General features: G+C 37.0%; 1 protein-coding gene across 4 annotated transcripts; it reads right to left on the bottom strand.

Moving 5' to 3' along the window:
• Positions 1 to 1008: 1008 nt before the first annotated feature.
• On the bottom strand, positions 1009 to 17497 carry MARCH3_3 (E3 ubiquitin-protein ligase MARCHF3). Of its 4 annotated transcripts, none has more exons than XM_035733829.2 (5): positions 17373 to 17497; positions 14227 to 14421; positions 10088 to 10432; positions 8437 to 8662; positions 1009 to 5412 (listed from the first exon to the last, which is right to left on the bottom strand). In XM_035733829.2, the coding sequence occupies exons 2-5, from the start codon at positions 14402 to 14404 to the stop codon at positions 5247 to 5249; spliced, it is 915 nt and encodes a 304-aa protein (XP_035586182.1). In that variant the 5' UTR covers positions 14405 to 14421; positions 17373 to 17497; the 3' UTR covers positions 1009 to 5246. The 4 variants fall into 4 exon arrangements, with proteins under 4 accessions (XP_035586182.1, XP_051065112.1, XP_051065113.1 ...); XM_051217681.1 differs by having other exon boundaries at positions 3372 to 3706; XM_051217682.1 differs by lacking the exon at positions 8437 to 8662 and having other exon boundaries at positions 3372 to 3706.
• Between the last annotated feature and the right edge of the window lie 1192 nt (positions 17498 to 18689).

Below are 18689 nucleotides of genomic sequence, written 5' to 3' on the forward strand. Positions count from 1 at the left end.
GAGTAGAGGATATTCGTAGGTTACTAGTATTTGATCATAGGTGTCTTCGAAATATTGCTCGTATATCCTGGGACCATCGAGTAAGTAATGCAGTTGTTAGGAAACGGGTACTAGGTAAGGATGGCAAATCAATTGATGACGTAGTGAAACTTGATCAGTTGAGATGACTGGGACACGTGTTACGTATGCCCAAAAACGACTGCCATGACGTGCGATGCTCAATGGTAAAGGAGTAGGTTGGAAGAAAGTTAGGGGCGGCCAGACCAAAACATGGCACAAATTTATGAAGTCATTGACAAGTGGACTGAGCCATGTTGGTAGGTGTAGACTACCTGGTTGGGGACCGCGAGATGATAGCAACCAATGGTTAGAGACCCTGAATGACATGGCTCAAAATCGCTTGCAATAGCGCAGGTGCATCCACTATTTGTGTTCTCCCGAATTCTAATCTCCTGAATCCTCCCTGTTTCCTTTTTTCTCTTTCCAAATTTATTTCACTGAATTATACTCTTTAAATAACATCTGAAAACCCTAATGTTTGTGATTACTGTTTATACTCTTACCGCCTCTACCACTACGGGATTTGAATCGACAACTGCATCTCTGTGCTAATGTGGTGTAGCAACTCGAACTGATGTACGTACGTACGAAGTTCTATGTTGTTACTGACTGACTAACAACTACGGTGTTTATAATAGAATTACTATCATGAATTCAATATGATTTGTATCTTTATTTCAATCTCACAACAATGAATCGATTAAATTAAGGTAAAAACTAACTCGGTCAGTAATAATTTTCAGTATTGATTTCGAAAAAATAATAGCTAAAAGGTAAGTGGAAAGGGACACCCCTTTCCACACTTGTTAAGAGGGGTGACATTATTATGACCTAACATGATAGCAATAAATGAACACTAAACTATCAACATGGAATAGTACATACTTTGAATATGAACATCTGAATGTAATGTGTTACAAAAATGTAATATTAAATTGAAAGTAACCCCTTTGAATGATCTATTATGATTGATGATATTCATTCAGTGAATACACTGCTAAAATGATTTTATTGTCTTAAGTAATTATCCTTTTAGGCTAATGAGTTATTATCACTGTGTTGGGTAGTCGAATCCCGAATATGAAATGTTTATGTTATTTGCTTACTGACTGATGTATGGGTCAAGGTGATAATGATTGGTTGGTTGCTTAATCAGATTTATAAATAGTCTGACAGGTACTAAATGATTGAGATCATGAATCAATTGATGTTAGACCACCGTTGGAAACCTAGAAGCACTGGACGGCCGTTTCGTCCTAGTATGGGACTCCTCAGCAGTGCGCATCCACGATCCCGCTCCCGTACTAGATGAGTTATATATTCTCCTATCCTTATCAACATTATTGTTTACTGATGGATTATGTCGGATTGTTGTTGATTTTATGGTGTGGAAATATATTTACGTTCTAGTAAGGATAATCACGTGTTCCTGATCTGAGTTGTGTTGAAATCCTGTAGAGTAGACACTTGGAGGGAATCTAGTGTAGATATTCGTTTAAGACAGATTAACCTCCTATTCATGTAGACGGCGAAACTCCGACTGTTTTAACAATTACGTCTAATACTCTACTTAATCTGTCAGAAAATATCAAGAGTAGTACATACTTTCAAGGATCGAAATTAGGTTAAGCAACAACAATAAAACCATGTATGTATGTGAAAAATTAGATATTTGAAACATGATATAATGACAACTAGACGCTACGCTTTCTCATACATAACTCAGATAACATGACGACGGTAATAAGAATCGTCAGTCAATCAGCTATAACATAGGACTAGGAACATTTTGCATCGGTTCAAGTTGCTATACCTCATAAGCACATCAACATGAACACCGGATTCATAGAAGTATTTAATTCAATGATGGTAATATGTATAGGAAAGATTATGTATGAGGATAAAGTAAAGAAAGAAGGAATTAGTTCGTAGGAAGAATGATTTGAAGCGATTTTAATCTCATAGTTTAAAGGAAGACAAAGAATGTATACATCGACGCCATTGTAATCGATTCTGAGCCATGTCATCCATAATCCTCAACCAAGTAGTCTTCATCTATCAACATTGCTCACATTAGAAGTTAGTGACTTCAATGACTGATGCCACATTTTAATTTGGCGGCCCCTAAATTTCTTCAAACCATCCCAAACACTAGTCAGCATTCCGAGTCGTGGTAATAGGAGTTCAGGCATACGTAACACGTGGCCCAACCATCTTAGTAAATGAATATTCACAACCTCATCAATTAATTTACCATCATGCCCTAATACTCTGTATCTGTCTATCCTGAGACAGAAGTTAAATCGGATATATTTCACATTATTAAAACTGTTTTTCCTTCTCTCAATGTTTACCTTTACTAATATGCCCACATTTTGATGATCCCTCTTATAGTCTCACCCTTATCAGTGTGATTCACTTGAGAAAATAAGTAACATAAATTAAAATAATGATAGAACCAGTGATTGTATGAAAGAATAAACATCCAAGAATATAATTAGGAAGAATGATGTATATGAAGGAATAGTGGAATTCAATAAGCATCAGGTAAAGAGTGAACTAAATCTGCACCACTTAGATAAATTTGAACTTACACAGATCGATATCTTCGATTACTAATCTCGCGAACTCCTAGCAAGTAGTACTAACACGACTATGTTTAATAGTTAATAATTTCATGAACTGACCAGAGCTTACTATTAATTAAATAGTATTGCTTAATAATCAATGCATATGTACAAGTAGTCAGAATGTCTCTGAATATGACCATGTAGTGGCTGTATTTCGTTAACCAATCGCTCTCGTGACCGTTATCCTCAACAGTGTTTGAAATCAGAAGGCAAACAGAAGCAGCGACTACAGTTTTATCAGTAGATAACTCAGACCACAAAGCGATGAGGCGAATGAATGAGTCAGCGAATCGAGAGTGTAGAGTGTTAAATGTACATGTATCTGTATAGGGAAATGAATGGATCATCGAATTAATTAAGCAGTTAATAATAAAGCTAGCAGAATGAATATATATGAGTAGGTGGTAAGTAAATGTTCAAGCATATATATTTCATACAAGCACAACAATAGTAAAGGTACAATAAGTTGTTATAGTACGGATGACTCTGTCCGCTAAATAAGTTAATAAAAGGGCTTAACTGAGTTAAATGAGAACAAACTCAGTTGCACGTGAGTTGCTATGGCCACCACCGTTAACACACTGAACAATCAAGCTGATCAATGTAATTCATTATTATGCTTATACATTTATTATACATTCCCAATCGACACATACCGCTTTTTCTGCTGAGAATTCTATATTGTACCAAAATATAATATTGAATAAAGCCATTAATAACAATAATAATAACACTACCAAAAAGCTTTGGTAAACGAAAGAAATACATTCACGATCCCGACTCGTGAGATCCGAACATAGGTCTCGCGCGTGAACGCCTAACCTCCAACTTCAACTAATCCACGAATTTGCGCTATCATCGACCATTGTCTTCAGTGGGTTATTATCTCACGACAGACGCGATTGAACTTCACTGGTCACTGCTTCTCAGAAAAACTCCAGGTTCTGGATTGTGTGTGCTACTGATATCGATATTTATACATAGGGAGTATGTAACATCGATCGAAAGTGAAATATCTGGCGTCAGAAGGTTAAAAAGATCGAAAAGAAATGGACGAGAACAAAGAATGATTGATGAGGAAACAAAGAAACAATGAAGTCTGAAACAATTGATTGACATTTTGCAGACGAAGTATTCACTATATGATTCTCAGATTTTACTAAGATGTTACGAAATTTATATTCGATTGAACCCTGCTTATGTATCTCGTTCACTGCAATAGTCGTCATGACATATACTAGCTATTAGATGGTGGTTGGAGGTAGTCTACAGGAAACCCTGGACCGTGGTTTAGTGCTACTTGGCACTCGTTAGCAAGGTGAACCTGTAATCTTGAGGGAACTGGTGATCCCTGGAGGATTCAATCCCGTGTCAACCAGCTTCACAGTCAGAGACATTACAACTGGGCTATCTGGGCCGCGACCGACCTCCTGTAAGACTAAGATGTAATCACAATTGATTGAGTGTCTATTCCTTATTAGTGCAGATCGAATGCTATCGACCATGTTGCAATGTGGCAACCAGCGCAGGGGACTCAACACTTCATGCACTATTGTGAGATTAGATAGTGGTTGAAGGTAGTCGACAGGAAACCGTGGGCTGGTCGCCATATTGCATCATGGTCGATAGCGTTCGATCTGCACTAATAAGGACTAGACATGCAATCAATTGTGATATACTAGCTATGTTTAATGTTGACAACAGTTTATTAGTTACCAATACATGAACTAAGAGAATACAAGTACAGAAACTGATGTTTTTGAAAAACAATTCGGCAAGTATACGAAACTCCCAAAACTTATTATATGGGTTGACAGAATGCAATTATAATAATAAATACAACAAATGTTATAAGTATGTAGTGTGGAGTCGAGTCGCGGTTGACTATGATAACCACTACATGAAGACTACGTGCCAGTTAACCGATAACATCCCCCGTAAGTCAAATATCAGAAGGTAGTTGATGGCTGTAGTCGAGATGTATTTGTTGGCGATTTCGTGTTATCGAAAGAATACCGAGATCGTGCCAAAGGAATACAAGTGTGGTTACTGAGCGTAATCGAATTCGTGCAAGGTCACAATCAACTGAAGGAATAATGTATATATTTTGGTACAGTTAAACAAACAAGTATAGCAAAACAATCCCTGGTACAATTGGTTATAATGATAATTGTTTCCATCAAACCAAAGGCGTTCTCTTGGTAAAAGTAGGCCACTACAAGTATATGTAATTATTTCACAATACACACATGTATAGATGGTTATGAATAGAAATGCCTACTAACTGGTAATAAGTAGTATAAAAGCAAGTACAAAAAGTTAATTGATTTGAAGTGAATAACATGTGAACAAAACACCATACAATAGTTACTATGATCATTAGTCGTTCATCTCATTTTTTTGATCTGTTTTTATCTACCATAAGATTGTTAAGCATAGAAATGCCTACTAATTAATAATAAGTAGTACTATAAAAGCAAGTTGATTTGAACAAGATAAACATCATTCCATTTTATCCATATAACCAAAAAGCAAATCATGATTAATCAAATCAGTCTATTCTTTGTATACAATAAAACAATTGACTGATATATGATACGATGTATTTGTTTGATTCACATAGAATGATCGATCATAATTCATATCCCATAATACACGATTAGTGAATCCAGCCATTTGTTTACAATTTTGCATGACTAAACAAAATACTAAATAACGATATCTGGAAAGAAATTTTAAAGAAAAGAGAGGGGATCTGTAAGGTAGCAGATGGGGTCCTTGTGGATATTATAGTGTATTATAGATTGATAAGTTTTGGGTTCGAATCTCGTGAGGTGGGATCGTCGATGCGCACTGTTGAGGAGTCATACAATAGGACGAAATAGTCGTTCAGTACTTTCAGGTTTTCCATGGTGATATAACTTTAATTGAAATATGATGTCAACTATTAAAATATCTACAAAAATTGCTTCTGATATTAATCAACCTATGCTCACTAGTGACTGGATTCGAAAGGTATTTCACGGAATTCTAGTGAGAAGCAGTGATCATTGGAGTTCAACCGAGTCTGTTGTGAGATAATAACTCATCGAAGACAGTGGTGAGTGTTTCGCTCAATTCCGTGGATTATTTGAAGTTAGCGATTAATATCTTTGGATGATAACCGATTTAATGTTCTAGAGATTAAGCGTTCGCGCTAGAGACTGATAGGTCCTGGGTTCGAATCTCATGATGTAGGATCGTGGATGCGTATTGTTGGGGAGTTCCACAATAAGACGACACAATCGTCCACTGATTCCAGGTCTTCCCATGATGGTATGGCTTCAATCGACTCATGATCTCAACTATTGAAAGAAAATTAATCATTTTACAATTGTTCATGTGAATACGACCCATGGATGAACTTGAGGAAACTCTAAGAAGATTAGAAAGAGCTGAAGATATTCCATCCAGCCATTTTTTGGAAGAATGTTTCAGAATCTCTACGTGTAGCTTTCCTATTAGATAAATGCTAAGAACAATTGTATGTGAATTCGATTACTATAATGATGATTTCGCTTTTGCTATAAACTATAGTATTTCTTTTCATTCATATACTGTCTTTTCATTTGCAACTTGGAGGTTTCTAGCAAACGAGTACTCAAGTTGTATGCAGTATATCAAGAATCTAAGCTCTTGATATAACAACTGACAACGAAGATGGGATTCGAACCTATGAGGGGGAAATCACAATGGTTAAGCAAGTGACCATTCTATATGAAATATCATTCCATAGCTATCAGTTTTGTAACCAGTAGTCAGTTCGATCAATTCGTTCTGTTCTTTGAGACTATTTTTATGTTTAGCTCACCCGTGAACACATTGAATTAATGAGTCGATTAAAGCTGGACCAACATGGAAAATCTGGAAGCACTGAATGGTCGTTTCGTCTTAGTATGTGTCTTCTCAGTAGTATGCATCCACGATCCCACATGCGAGACTCGGACCTTCGGTCTATGTGGGCGAACACTAAACCACTAGGTCAGTGAGCCTACAATCAATGTAATGTCTAATTTCAATCAATCCACAATATTGCACCACCATCCACCATTGTCATCAGTGAATCACTGCCTCACACAGACCGAGTTGAACTCCACTAATCACGGCTTCTCACTACAACTCCAGGAAATACCTCATGAAGCCAATCACTAGTGAGCAAATGATGATTATTATCAGAATGGGCTTTTTGAGGATATTGTAGTAATTTTTAATAGCTAGTTTTCCAATTTTTACAATTGAAAATGTATGCTATATGTTCTAGCTAAAGAGGAGACAACTTTCAAAAACCGAGAAGACTACCTTAAGAAGTTATTCATTCTATGACCTCGATGGAGTTCCGTTCTCTGAGCTGGATGGTTGAATCGTGGAGCTTTCATCGTTCATCATCAGCACAAACTTCAGGTAAAACTGAAGTGTTCGAATTTCTCCATATATGATTCACAACTTATCCTGTAGATCTCGTTGTAGATTTGTTCTTGTCAACCTTAAACTTCTTATTGTTTACTTCTTTGTTTCGGTTGTATCTTCCATTGGTTTCACCATACCATCCAGATCAGAGAACAAAACTCCATCTTAAAGCATCCATCTGAGCTACAAATCCTCTCCACTATCTCAAGATTCTAAGATCAAATCACTGTCCCCGCATAACATATACCACTAACTACACATGGTATTGTTTGGTTTGTATCTTCCCATTGAGGTTTAGTACTGCAATTAATCAGTCTGTTATTGTCATATGTGCATAATGTGCGTATGCCTAGATATTACCTTAATTCACAAGCTATTTGTAAGCAATGATGGATAGTGGTTAGCAGTGGAATCCAAGACGCTCGTTTCGTCCTATTTGGGACTCGTCAGATGGATGTAAAACTACAACTACACAGTTGTAGAGAATAACCTTGGTTTTCCCTTTGTGTATGCTGAGGCCTACTGATGCAGAGACTGCTGCTACACTGGCTGTCTTCATCTGCACTTGTTCGTGTGTATGCGATAGGAGGTCTAGGTCATCTGCGAAGTCCAAATCTTCCAGTTGGTTCTGAGCCGTCCATTGTATGCCGTGTTTTCCTTCAGATGTCGAGGTCTTCGTAATCCAGTCGACCACGAGAAGAAAGAAGAAGAGGAGAGAGTAGACATCCTTGTCTGACTCCGGTCCTTACTTGAAATGCATCTGTCAGCTGTCCTCCGTCGTATGAGTTCCGGATAGTATTGACAATCTTGTCAGGAGCTCCGTAGTGTCGAAGAAGTTTCCATAATTTCCTCCTATCTACACTGTCAAATGCCTTTTCATAATCAATGAAGTTGATGTATAGTGACGAGTTCTACTCAACTGATTGTTCGACGATGATCCGTAGTGTTGCAATTTGGTCTTTGCACGACCGGAATCCAACTTGTTGATCTCGAAGTTGGGCGTCTACTGCATCTTTCAACCGGTTCAGCAACACTCGACTGAAGACCTTCCCTGGTATTGACAGTAGTGTAATGCCTCTGTGGTTTTCACATTTGCTCAAATCTCCTTTCTTTGGAATCTTGACGAGGTGTCCTTCTTTCCAGTCCATCTACCAAGAACGATTTCAGCAGGTGAAGGCGTTTATTGATGATATCCAATTTTCTGATATATGATATCATTCATATATTATTGAAAAGTAAGTAAGATAAATGAAGACTATCATATCATCATTAATAAAGTAAAGATTATCATCAAACTGACCGTTCTTCTCCATGTGCTTTGAGCATTGCTTTAATTTCATTTGCTAATGAAATACATAATCGATTAGCTTTAAAACGTTCATAAGTTGATGGAAGTGATTCAATACGTGATTGAACTAGTTGTTCTATTCTAGGTTTTACATTACTAACATTGAATATTTCTTTTGGGCCTAATTGAAATGTTGGTAGATAATTGATTAAATTGTATGATGCTGGACTGTAAGAGGCTAAAGAAATCGATATCAAATAATAATCAGTCAGTCAGTCAACTACAACATAGAATCAGGCATATATATATATATATATACATCGGTACAAGTTGCCATACCTCATTAGCACAACAACATGAACACCGGATTCATAGAAGTAGTTCATTCAATGGTGGTAATATATAAAAGAAGGAATGCATATAAGGATATAGTACAAGAAGAACGAATAAGTTGGTAGAAAGAAAGATATGAAGCGATTTTAATCTCGTAGTTTAAGGGAAGACAGAGAGTGTATACACCGACGCCATTGTGATCGATTATGAGTCATGTCACCCAGAGTCTCTAACCATTAGTTACGATAACCAGGCGGACTCCAACCAAATATTCTGCATTTTTCACCATGGCTCAGACTAAAAGGTGGTGACTTCAGTGACTGATACCACATTTAGACTTGGATCTAAAACCTTTCATTTGAAATAAAAACGTTTCATCTAATGAGTTCAGATAGTTACTAGCTCGTTTAATACGTATGAATTTTATTCATGTTCCTCTTAGATTGGTCATTCTGTGATCGATAATCAGTTTTCATTAACAGTGTCAAACTGCTAGGTTTGAAGCTATCACGACTTTACTTAATCTGAGAATGAGAACAAGACCCGGTGACCAAAGACCAGTAAGCTAGTTATTAATGCGTCCCAGCCCCGCTAGATAGAGGGAGAAGTCCAAGCTTGGAATGGTGGGTACATTCTGCAAAACAGCCAGAAACGAGCGATCCCTACAAACACAATTCAAAACGTTTATATACCGTGCAAAACCGTCCTTGGGAGAGTTACCAAATAGCATACTAAAAGACGCAACGGACCAATAGCATTTAAGATATGTCCCAGTGCGTAATACAACATGAAGATAACAAGAGCGCTTTTGGCACGAAAATAAAGAAATTCAAATTTTCTAAATAAAATTACAAAATTAGATCCTTTCCCAAGTGAGTTATGGGGATCTAACGTCCCCAACACAAACATCACTAACCCATGAATGTGTATTACTCTTTAGTGATCAATCAAATATTTCATAGCAACATACTCAGTAACTAATCGATCATTGTTAACATTTATAACTAAGAATATGATAGAGATATTTATCGACAGCGGGTATCAATCTAGTTGACTTTACATTTATAATCCACCATTAGAATGAACCAAACATCATTGTTGATCGCTAGACAGATCTAACAGCATATGTGAAAGGAAGGAATACTGACATCGAGATATATTTAGGGAAATGACTTCGACACTGACCGTAAACAATTGTCGTATAGTGTATACTGACTATTTAGGATAAGAAGATATAGTCGCCATTTAACATAATTATACATTAGGTTATTTATTTTAGAGTTGACAATGTTGGTAAATTCTATTATAAATGCAGATTGAAATAACTTACATAGTCTACTGAATGTACTCAGACGTCTTTGATGTTTCTCATCAGCCAATGTTGATAAAAATTTCCGTGTGATTCGTTTAGCAGCCAGAATACCTAATAGTGACAATGGTGGTCGACTAGTGTTTGTCAAAGATGTCAGAGAGGATGCTGCTGCTGATGATGATTGAATGTTTTGACTGATCTTCCTACTAGCGATAACACTTGTTGGATGATCAACTTCTCGAAAAGTCAATATTTTATTTGTTTCGACTGCTGATGTTGGACCATTGACAGAGGTGTTGAAACAGGATAATGGTGAACGATTGGGACAACTGGATGGAGTTTGTGGTTGAGATTGTGCAGTGACTGTGTGAATAAGAAGAAAGTAAATTCATTCGACATTTGACAATATTGAACAGTTTCAATGTGCTACTACTACTACTACTACTACTACTACTACTACTACTACTACTACTACTACTACTACTACTACTACTACTACTACTACTACTACTACTACTACTACTACTACTACTACTACTACTACTACTACTACTACTACTACTACTACTACTACTACTACTACTACTACTACTACTACTACTACTACTACTACTACCCTACTACTCTCTACTCTACTACTACTACTACTACTACTACTACTACTACTACTACTACTACTACTACTACTACTACTACTACTACTACTACTACTACTACTACTACTACTACTACTACTACTACTACTACTACTCTACAACTACTACTACTACTACTACTACTACTACTACTACTACTACTACTACTACTACTACTACTACTACTACTACTACTAATACTACTACTAATACTGCTACTACTACTACTACTACTACTACTACTACTACTACTACTACTACTACTACTACTACTACTACTACTACTACTACTACTACTACTACTACTACTACTACTACTACTACTACTACTACTACTACTACTACTACTACTACTACTACTACTACTACTACTACTACTACTACTACTACTACTACTACTACTACTACTACTACTACTACTACTACTACTACTACTACTACTACTACTACTACTACTACTACTACTACTACTACTACTACTACTACTACTACTACTACTACTACTACTACTACTACTACTACTACTACTACTACTACTACTACTACTACTACTACTACTACTACTACTACTACTACTACTACTACTACTACTACTACTACTACTACTACTACTACTACTACTACTACTACTACTACTACTACTACTACTACTACTACTACTACTACTACTACTACTACTACTACTACTACTACTACTAATACTACTACTACTACTACTACTACTACTACTACTACTACTAACACTACTACTAGTACTACTAATACTCCTCCTACTACTACTACTACTACTACTACTACTACTACTACTACTACTATACTACTACTACTACTACTACTACTACTACTACTACTACTACTACTACTACTACTACTACTACTACTACTACTACTACTACTACTACTACTACTACTACTACTACTACTACTACTACTCTTTTCGATATGAATAGTTTGAATGAATCGTCTATATGTGAACGGAATTGGTTCAGTTTGATTTGGTGAGTAATATATTTCGTTTAATGAAACGAATCGTTTGACCGAATGGATGTCTGATCACAACGATATTCATTCCTTTCATTTGTTTATATTCGACTTGTATGAATCACTCTCACGTGAATATACGATTAACATCAGTCCCACAGATCGCTGACAAGTTTACACCCGCATGAGACTTACTTCCATTACGATATTTAATTCTGTCATTTATCAATATTCGATCAACCTAAAATCTCAGTTCAATATGGTGAAATGTTTAGAAGTGAATTACAGACAAACATTCAAGATTCTTCTTCTGTAGCTGATCAACACATGGAAGCTTCATATGGTCATTCAAATACATCCAATCTCGGTTGTTCTCTCTCTCTCTCTCACACACACACAAAGCGCAAACCTACATCTTCCTTCACTTTAACTAACCACATATGAAGTTACTAGATTCAACACAGTTTAATTCAGAACCATCAATGAATGTAAGAATCTGCACACAATTACATCATCGTTGAATTTCATGTTCCACAGTGTATTACGATTACTATAACCAATTTTGTTGAAACTACCCTTGAATCAAATGATTCATTATGTTGTATATGGTTGTTGTATGAAGTCACTTCTATCAAGTTGATTAATACAGAATTTCATCTGTAATTGTGATCGTTGATACATGATAGATTGTAAGAAGATCAATCAAAGCCGACAAGATGAAAGGGATGTATGTTGTTCTGTTCAGATAGATCCAACCTACTTGATTATCACTTAATATGACGTATGTATTGTATCATACACAGTTTTTGACAAATCACTTTATTCTCTCTCTCTCATATCGACATGTAGTTGTAATGATGCATCAATTTACACACAGTGACATGTACACATTTTTGAACGTATCGTTTACCAGTGATGTTTCTTCATGAGAATGATGGAAATGAATATTGTGACAGGGGAATATCAACGCGGTGAAAATGATACCACATCTTCTCATTTGTGATGATATGGGAAGTAGTCGGATAACTTTTCAGAATACTATGACATTGGTATTTATTCATGATTCGTCATTATAAACTCCTCTGTTTATTGATTATCTGTATATGTTGTGTGATTACGGTAAACCTTGTTCTATATCATGTGAATTGAATTATTATCAACATGGGGTTATGAAGATCGAATTCGTCGATACTCACTGCTGATGAGTCCTACAATAGGATGAAATGTCCTTCCAGCGCCTCAATGTTTTCAGTGATGGTCTGACATCAGTCGGTTCATGATTTTAATCAAAAACTGAGTTATATTTGTTCGGATCATTTCTTAAGATCACCAATATGTTATACATTATGATTCCCTTTAGACATGCATAAACATGTATATTATTTCAGCTCATATTGATAGATATAATCTAGTGTCTCCTTCAAATAATTCTGTTCTACATTTGATCAACTGAAACATGAATTTTCAGTCTTTACAAATACACATTGTCTTTATTGATTGATATTACGTCATCAAAATAACCTTATATTACAATCCGAGTGCCATTTTGTGAATATTATGGTAATTTAATAGTTAAATTCATGAGTCAATTGAAGCTAGATTACTCTAGAGGTTAAGCGATTGCGCTAGAGCCTAGGTTCGGATCTCACGAGGTGGGATCGTGAATGCAGACTGTTAACAAGTCCCATACTGAGACGAAACGGTCATCCAATACTTTCACGGTTAAGATGGCGGTTGGAGATAGTCAACAGGAAACCCTGAACATAGTTTTTGTGTTACTTGTAATCTTGAGAGAACTAATACTCCCTGATGGATTCAATCCCGTGTCACCCAGCTTCACAGTCAGAGATGTTACCATTAGGCTATCTGGCCTGTGATCGACCTCCTGTATGACTAAGATGTAATCACAATTAATTTATCACTGGATGGTGATCAATGTTATGTGTATCAAGTCCTTCTTATTGCAAAATCGAAGGCTATCAACCATCATCTTATCTCAACATAGTGCACGCAGTGTCGAGTCATCTAGACTAGTAACCACATTGCAACTTAGTCGATAGCATTCAATTTACACTAAGAAGGACTTTACACATATGACATTGATCACTACCTAGTAATCAATCAATTGTGACTTTCAGGGCTAATCCGTGTCGGGTAGAGACAGGTATCTACCTTAGTACAATGGAAGTTGATCGCGCAATTTCGTGGATTGGTTGATGTTAGACACTAACACCATTGGATGCCGGCTCAGTGGTCTAATGGTTAAGTGCTCAGGCGCGAAGCCAGTAGGTCATGGGTTTGAATGCCGCGGGGTGCGGGATCGTGGATGCGCACTGCTGAGGAGTCCCATACTAGGACGAAACGGCCGTCCAGTGCTTCCAGGTATCCAACGGTGGTCTAACATCAATTGACTCATGATCTCAACCAAAAACTTAACAATCTCCACAACCCCCATACTGATACTTTCCATAATAGTCTAACTTCAATTGATTGACGATTTCAACTATTTCAATAATATAACAATATGATATAATAACTTACTTGAATGTTTTATCAACGATAATCTTTTAACACCTTTAGCTTTTGATAATATATCTAATCTAGAATTTCTTTCTTGATTCATTACATCATTTGTATTTGTATCTTTTATAGTGGATTCTTCATTGACTGTTTCTAATTCATTTGAATTTGAATTTAGTTTCGATGGTGACAGATTCATTTTGTAACTATCTTATTCTATAGAAAGAAATAATGATGATAATAAATCAATATTTTTATGTCATTAGTTAAAGAGGTGAGGGGGATTTGTAAAGATTATAGAATGTTTATTGTTTAGATCACTAGTTTCAATTAACGATTAAAGTTTAGTCATTAGATGGTGATTGTAGTTAGTCAACAGGAAACCCTAGACCTGGGTTTCGTGCTATTTGGCACTCGTCAGCCAGGTGTATCTGTAATCTTGAGGCAACTTAGCCGACAGCATTCGATCTGTAATAAGAAGGGCTTGATACACATAACATTGAACAACACCCAGTGATCAATTAATTGCGATTACATCTCAGTCCTATAGGAGGTCGACCACGGACCAGATAACCTGGTGGTAACGTCTCTGACTGTGAAGCCGGGTGACATGGGTTTGAATCCATCAGGGAGTACTAGTTCTCTCAAGATTACAGGTACAATTTGTTGACGGATGCCAAGTAGCACGAAACCCTGGTCCAAGGTTTCCCGTTGATTAGCTCCAACTACCGTCTCATCTCAATATAGTGCACGCAATGTCGAGTCACCTAGACTAGTGGCCACATTGCAACTTGGTCAATAGCATTCGATTTGCACTAAGAAGGACTTGACACACATAACTTTCTTCCAACCATCTCCAACACCGGTTAGCATTGCAAGTCGTGGTAATCGGAGTTCAGTTATACGTAACACGTGGCCCAACCATCTTAACAGATGAATATTCACAACCTCATCAACTGATTTACCATCATTCCCTAATACTCTACGCCTTACCTCACTATTACATACTCGGTGATCCCAGCAGATGAGAGCAATATTTTTAAGGCATCTGTGGTTGAATACTAGCAGCTTACGAGTATCTTTTACTCTTAATGGCTATGTTTCGAAGCCGTAAAGTAGAACAGAACGAACTGCCGCGCAGTATACTCGTCCTTTTATTGATAGATGGATATCTCGCCTTCACCACAGGCGATGCAATTTGGCCAAAACCAAACGAGCTTTTCGAATCCGTGCTGAGATTTCTTCAGAAACCAACCCATTAGGGCTGATCAGACTTCCAAGATAAGTGAAGTTGTCGACGTGCTTGACTACTTCACTCCCTATCCTTAGTTCAGGTGTTGACGCAGGCCAGTCCTGAAGCAACAACTTGCATTTAGATGGAGAGAAGCGCATTCCAAACATTCTGGCATTGTTGCTCAGTGCTATCAAAAGACTGCATTTTATCAGCGTCTTCACCAAACAGGACTATATCATTTTCAGTAACACATGAACTATTAGAATTGCTTTATAACTGACTGACAACTTGTTCAGTTTATAATTACATTGTTTGTACATTTATTTTAATTGTCCTATTCTGTTGATTAACATTATAGTTCTTTATCTAATCTACTAAACGATTTGATCGATTTCTATATGTCTATTGATTGCTGAGTTACTTGAATCTCAGGATTCTAGAAAATTCTTGAATTTTCTTTAAGTTTTCTCACCCTATTGCTTCAATTCATTAGCCTTACTGCCGACATCCAAATCGCAGAGCACAACTCCTCCAAAATCAATTGAAACTCTCGTAAAAAGCACTATATTTTGTAACTCAATAGGTGGAGACAGTCGACTGATTGCTACTTGGCACTCATCAGGAAAGTGTACCAACAACCTTAGCGTAACCAATATCTCTGAGTGAATATGATCCCGCGCTGTCAAACACCATAGCTCGAGAAGCTGCCACTGGGCTATCCGAACAGCTGTTGATCAATTGTTCGACCAAGATTTATTAAAGCTGATCGATTACTGAATGATGATAAATGACGTATCTGTCAAGTACTTCTTAATGATGATCAAATTCTGTCAATCAAATTACATTGCACTCACATACATTGTGCTGAGATGTTAGATGGTCGTTGGACGTAGTCAAAAGACTAGTGACCAACTTTCAAATTAATCGATAAGATTCGATCCTCCCTAAGAAGTACCAGACAGACATGACGTTTATCACTATTCTAAGATCGATCAATTGTAAGATCCCTTTTACTTTTTATCCTAACTAACTTAATATGAAAATAATGTTGAATCAATTGATTTCAACGACCAGAATAATTAGAATGTAAAAGATTCACATTATCTGATAACTGATTGAAATTGCACAACAAATTCGTCCTAGTGCAGGACTCCCTAACAATGCTCATCCATGATCCCACAGGTGGGACTCGGACCCAAGACCTCCGGTCTCACGAGAGAATGCTTAACCGGCATTCAGTAGTGTTAATGTCTAACCTCAACCAATCTATGATATTGCGCCATCGTCCACCATTGTCTTCAGTGAGTAAACGCCTCACAACAGACACGGTTGAACTTCACTGGTAACGTTTTCTTACTACAACTCCAGGAAATATCTCATGAATCCAATCACTAGTGAGTATATGATGAGGGGTTTTCGGATATTATAATAACTTTAATGGTTAAAATCATGAGTCCATCTAAGCTAAATACCCCTTGAAAACCTGGAAGTACTGTACTGACGTTTGGTTCCAGTATGAGACTCCTGAACAGTGATCCATGATCCCGCACACAGTAGCTTAACCCAGAACTTTAGATTTTGCGCTCGAACACTTAACCTCTAGACCACTGAGTCGGCATCCGAAAATGTTAATGTCTAACTTTAATCGATCCATGATGTTGCAAAATCATTCATTCATTGTCTGAAATAGATACTTATCTCTACCTGACACAGATTGAACTCCATTGGACATGGCTTCTCACTAGAACTCTAGGAAATCTAGTTTGACGCTAATCACCAGGAACTTAAGGGGGGGTTAGGTATAACGATGAAATCTAGAAAGAAACCTCTTTGTACAGTTTACCATGCATCTAATAAATAGAGAATATACTACTTAACCAAATTGTAGTACATCTTAAGACATAATGGCTTAAAAACAACAAAAACTACTTACGTAATTAATCAATAAGGATAATTTGTTGAATAAACATTGATTACATGAACGATGTATGAATATTCAAAATATCATTTTTATAAGATTTTACATGTTGTAACCATGGCAACAATCTATAATATGTCATGTAGTCAAGGTTACAGTTTAGTGTGGTTTTTTCAATGTGACATTGATTTGTATAAGTGTATGTGTAAATTACAACGTGGAACAAAAAATCAAACACCAATGGGAGATACAACCAAAACAAAGAAGTAAACAATGACAAGTTTGAAGTCAACAAGAACCAATCAACATCAAGGTGTATAGGACAAGCTGTGAAACACATGTGGAGAAATTCGAACACATGACTTCTATCTGAAGGTTGTGCTGCTGATGATGATGTTACTCGAAAAAACGATGTAAGCTCCAAGACCAAACCATCCAGCTTAGAGAACAAAAGTCCATCAAGATTTCAATGTGTTTACACTATGGGTTCATCTCATTATCAGGCTATGATTCGTAAGAAATGTTTAGGATTTACAAGTGAATTCTTCATTGTGATATGTGAAATTAAAACAAACGCCCTTATACCATGAATTGATACGATGACTGATGGCTTTGTTTGTTTGGTGACCAAATTATTATTCGACTGTTATTATTTATTTACTTATTTAAACACATAAATCTTGGTACTAGGAGGCAGCAAATAGATATGCGTTACATGAATCATTCGATTTTTGTGTAGGCTGGGATACTACCCAGGTGCCCAAACCAAGACAGGTGGTTTTCTAAGGGGGCCGAACCTGGTGCCTTTGACCTAAAGGTCTGATCCACAAAGCAGTGTAGTGACGTAAGGAAATGCAGTTCCACGATAGCCGGTGATCAATGATAGAGTTACACGTCATTTGTTCCATCAGGATACTGGAACCCATGTGCACCATTAGTTTGGAATCAGAGTTTTCCAACTCCCTTAAGTGAACCCTACGTGTCCACGAACCCGGTCAAAGCGCAGGATATTCGCTTTTCATCCTCTCAATTTCGTAAATAACACCCCCACCGCGGGAAAGTAGTGAGTAGGACTTTTCTGGTAGAGGCTGTAAACGCGTGTCCATGTGAGAGTATTTGGAAAGGGAGAGCTGACTCTCTCCACTCTCAACCGTACCAAGGTATTTGGGGGCGAATATGTTTCTACAAGATATTTTGATTAGTATCAGAAGACAATGGTGGATATGTCACTCAACTTTGGTGGATCATTTGAAGTTAGGCATTAACACCGTTGGATGCTGGACGACTCAATAGTCTAGAGGTTAAGGGCTCGCACGCGAGACTGATAAATCC

Source organism: Schistosoma haematobium, chromosome 5 (assembly GCF_000699445.3).
Source record: "Schistosoma haematobium chromosome 5, whole genome shotgun sequence".
Classification (NCBI taxonomy): Eukaryota; Metazoa; Platyhelminthes; class Trematoda; order Strigeidida; family Schistosomatidae; genus Schistosoma; species Schistosoma haematobium.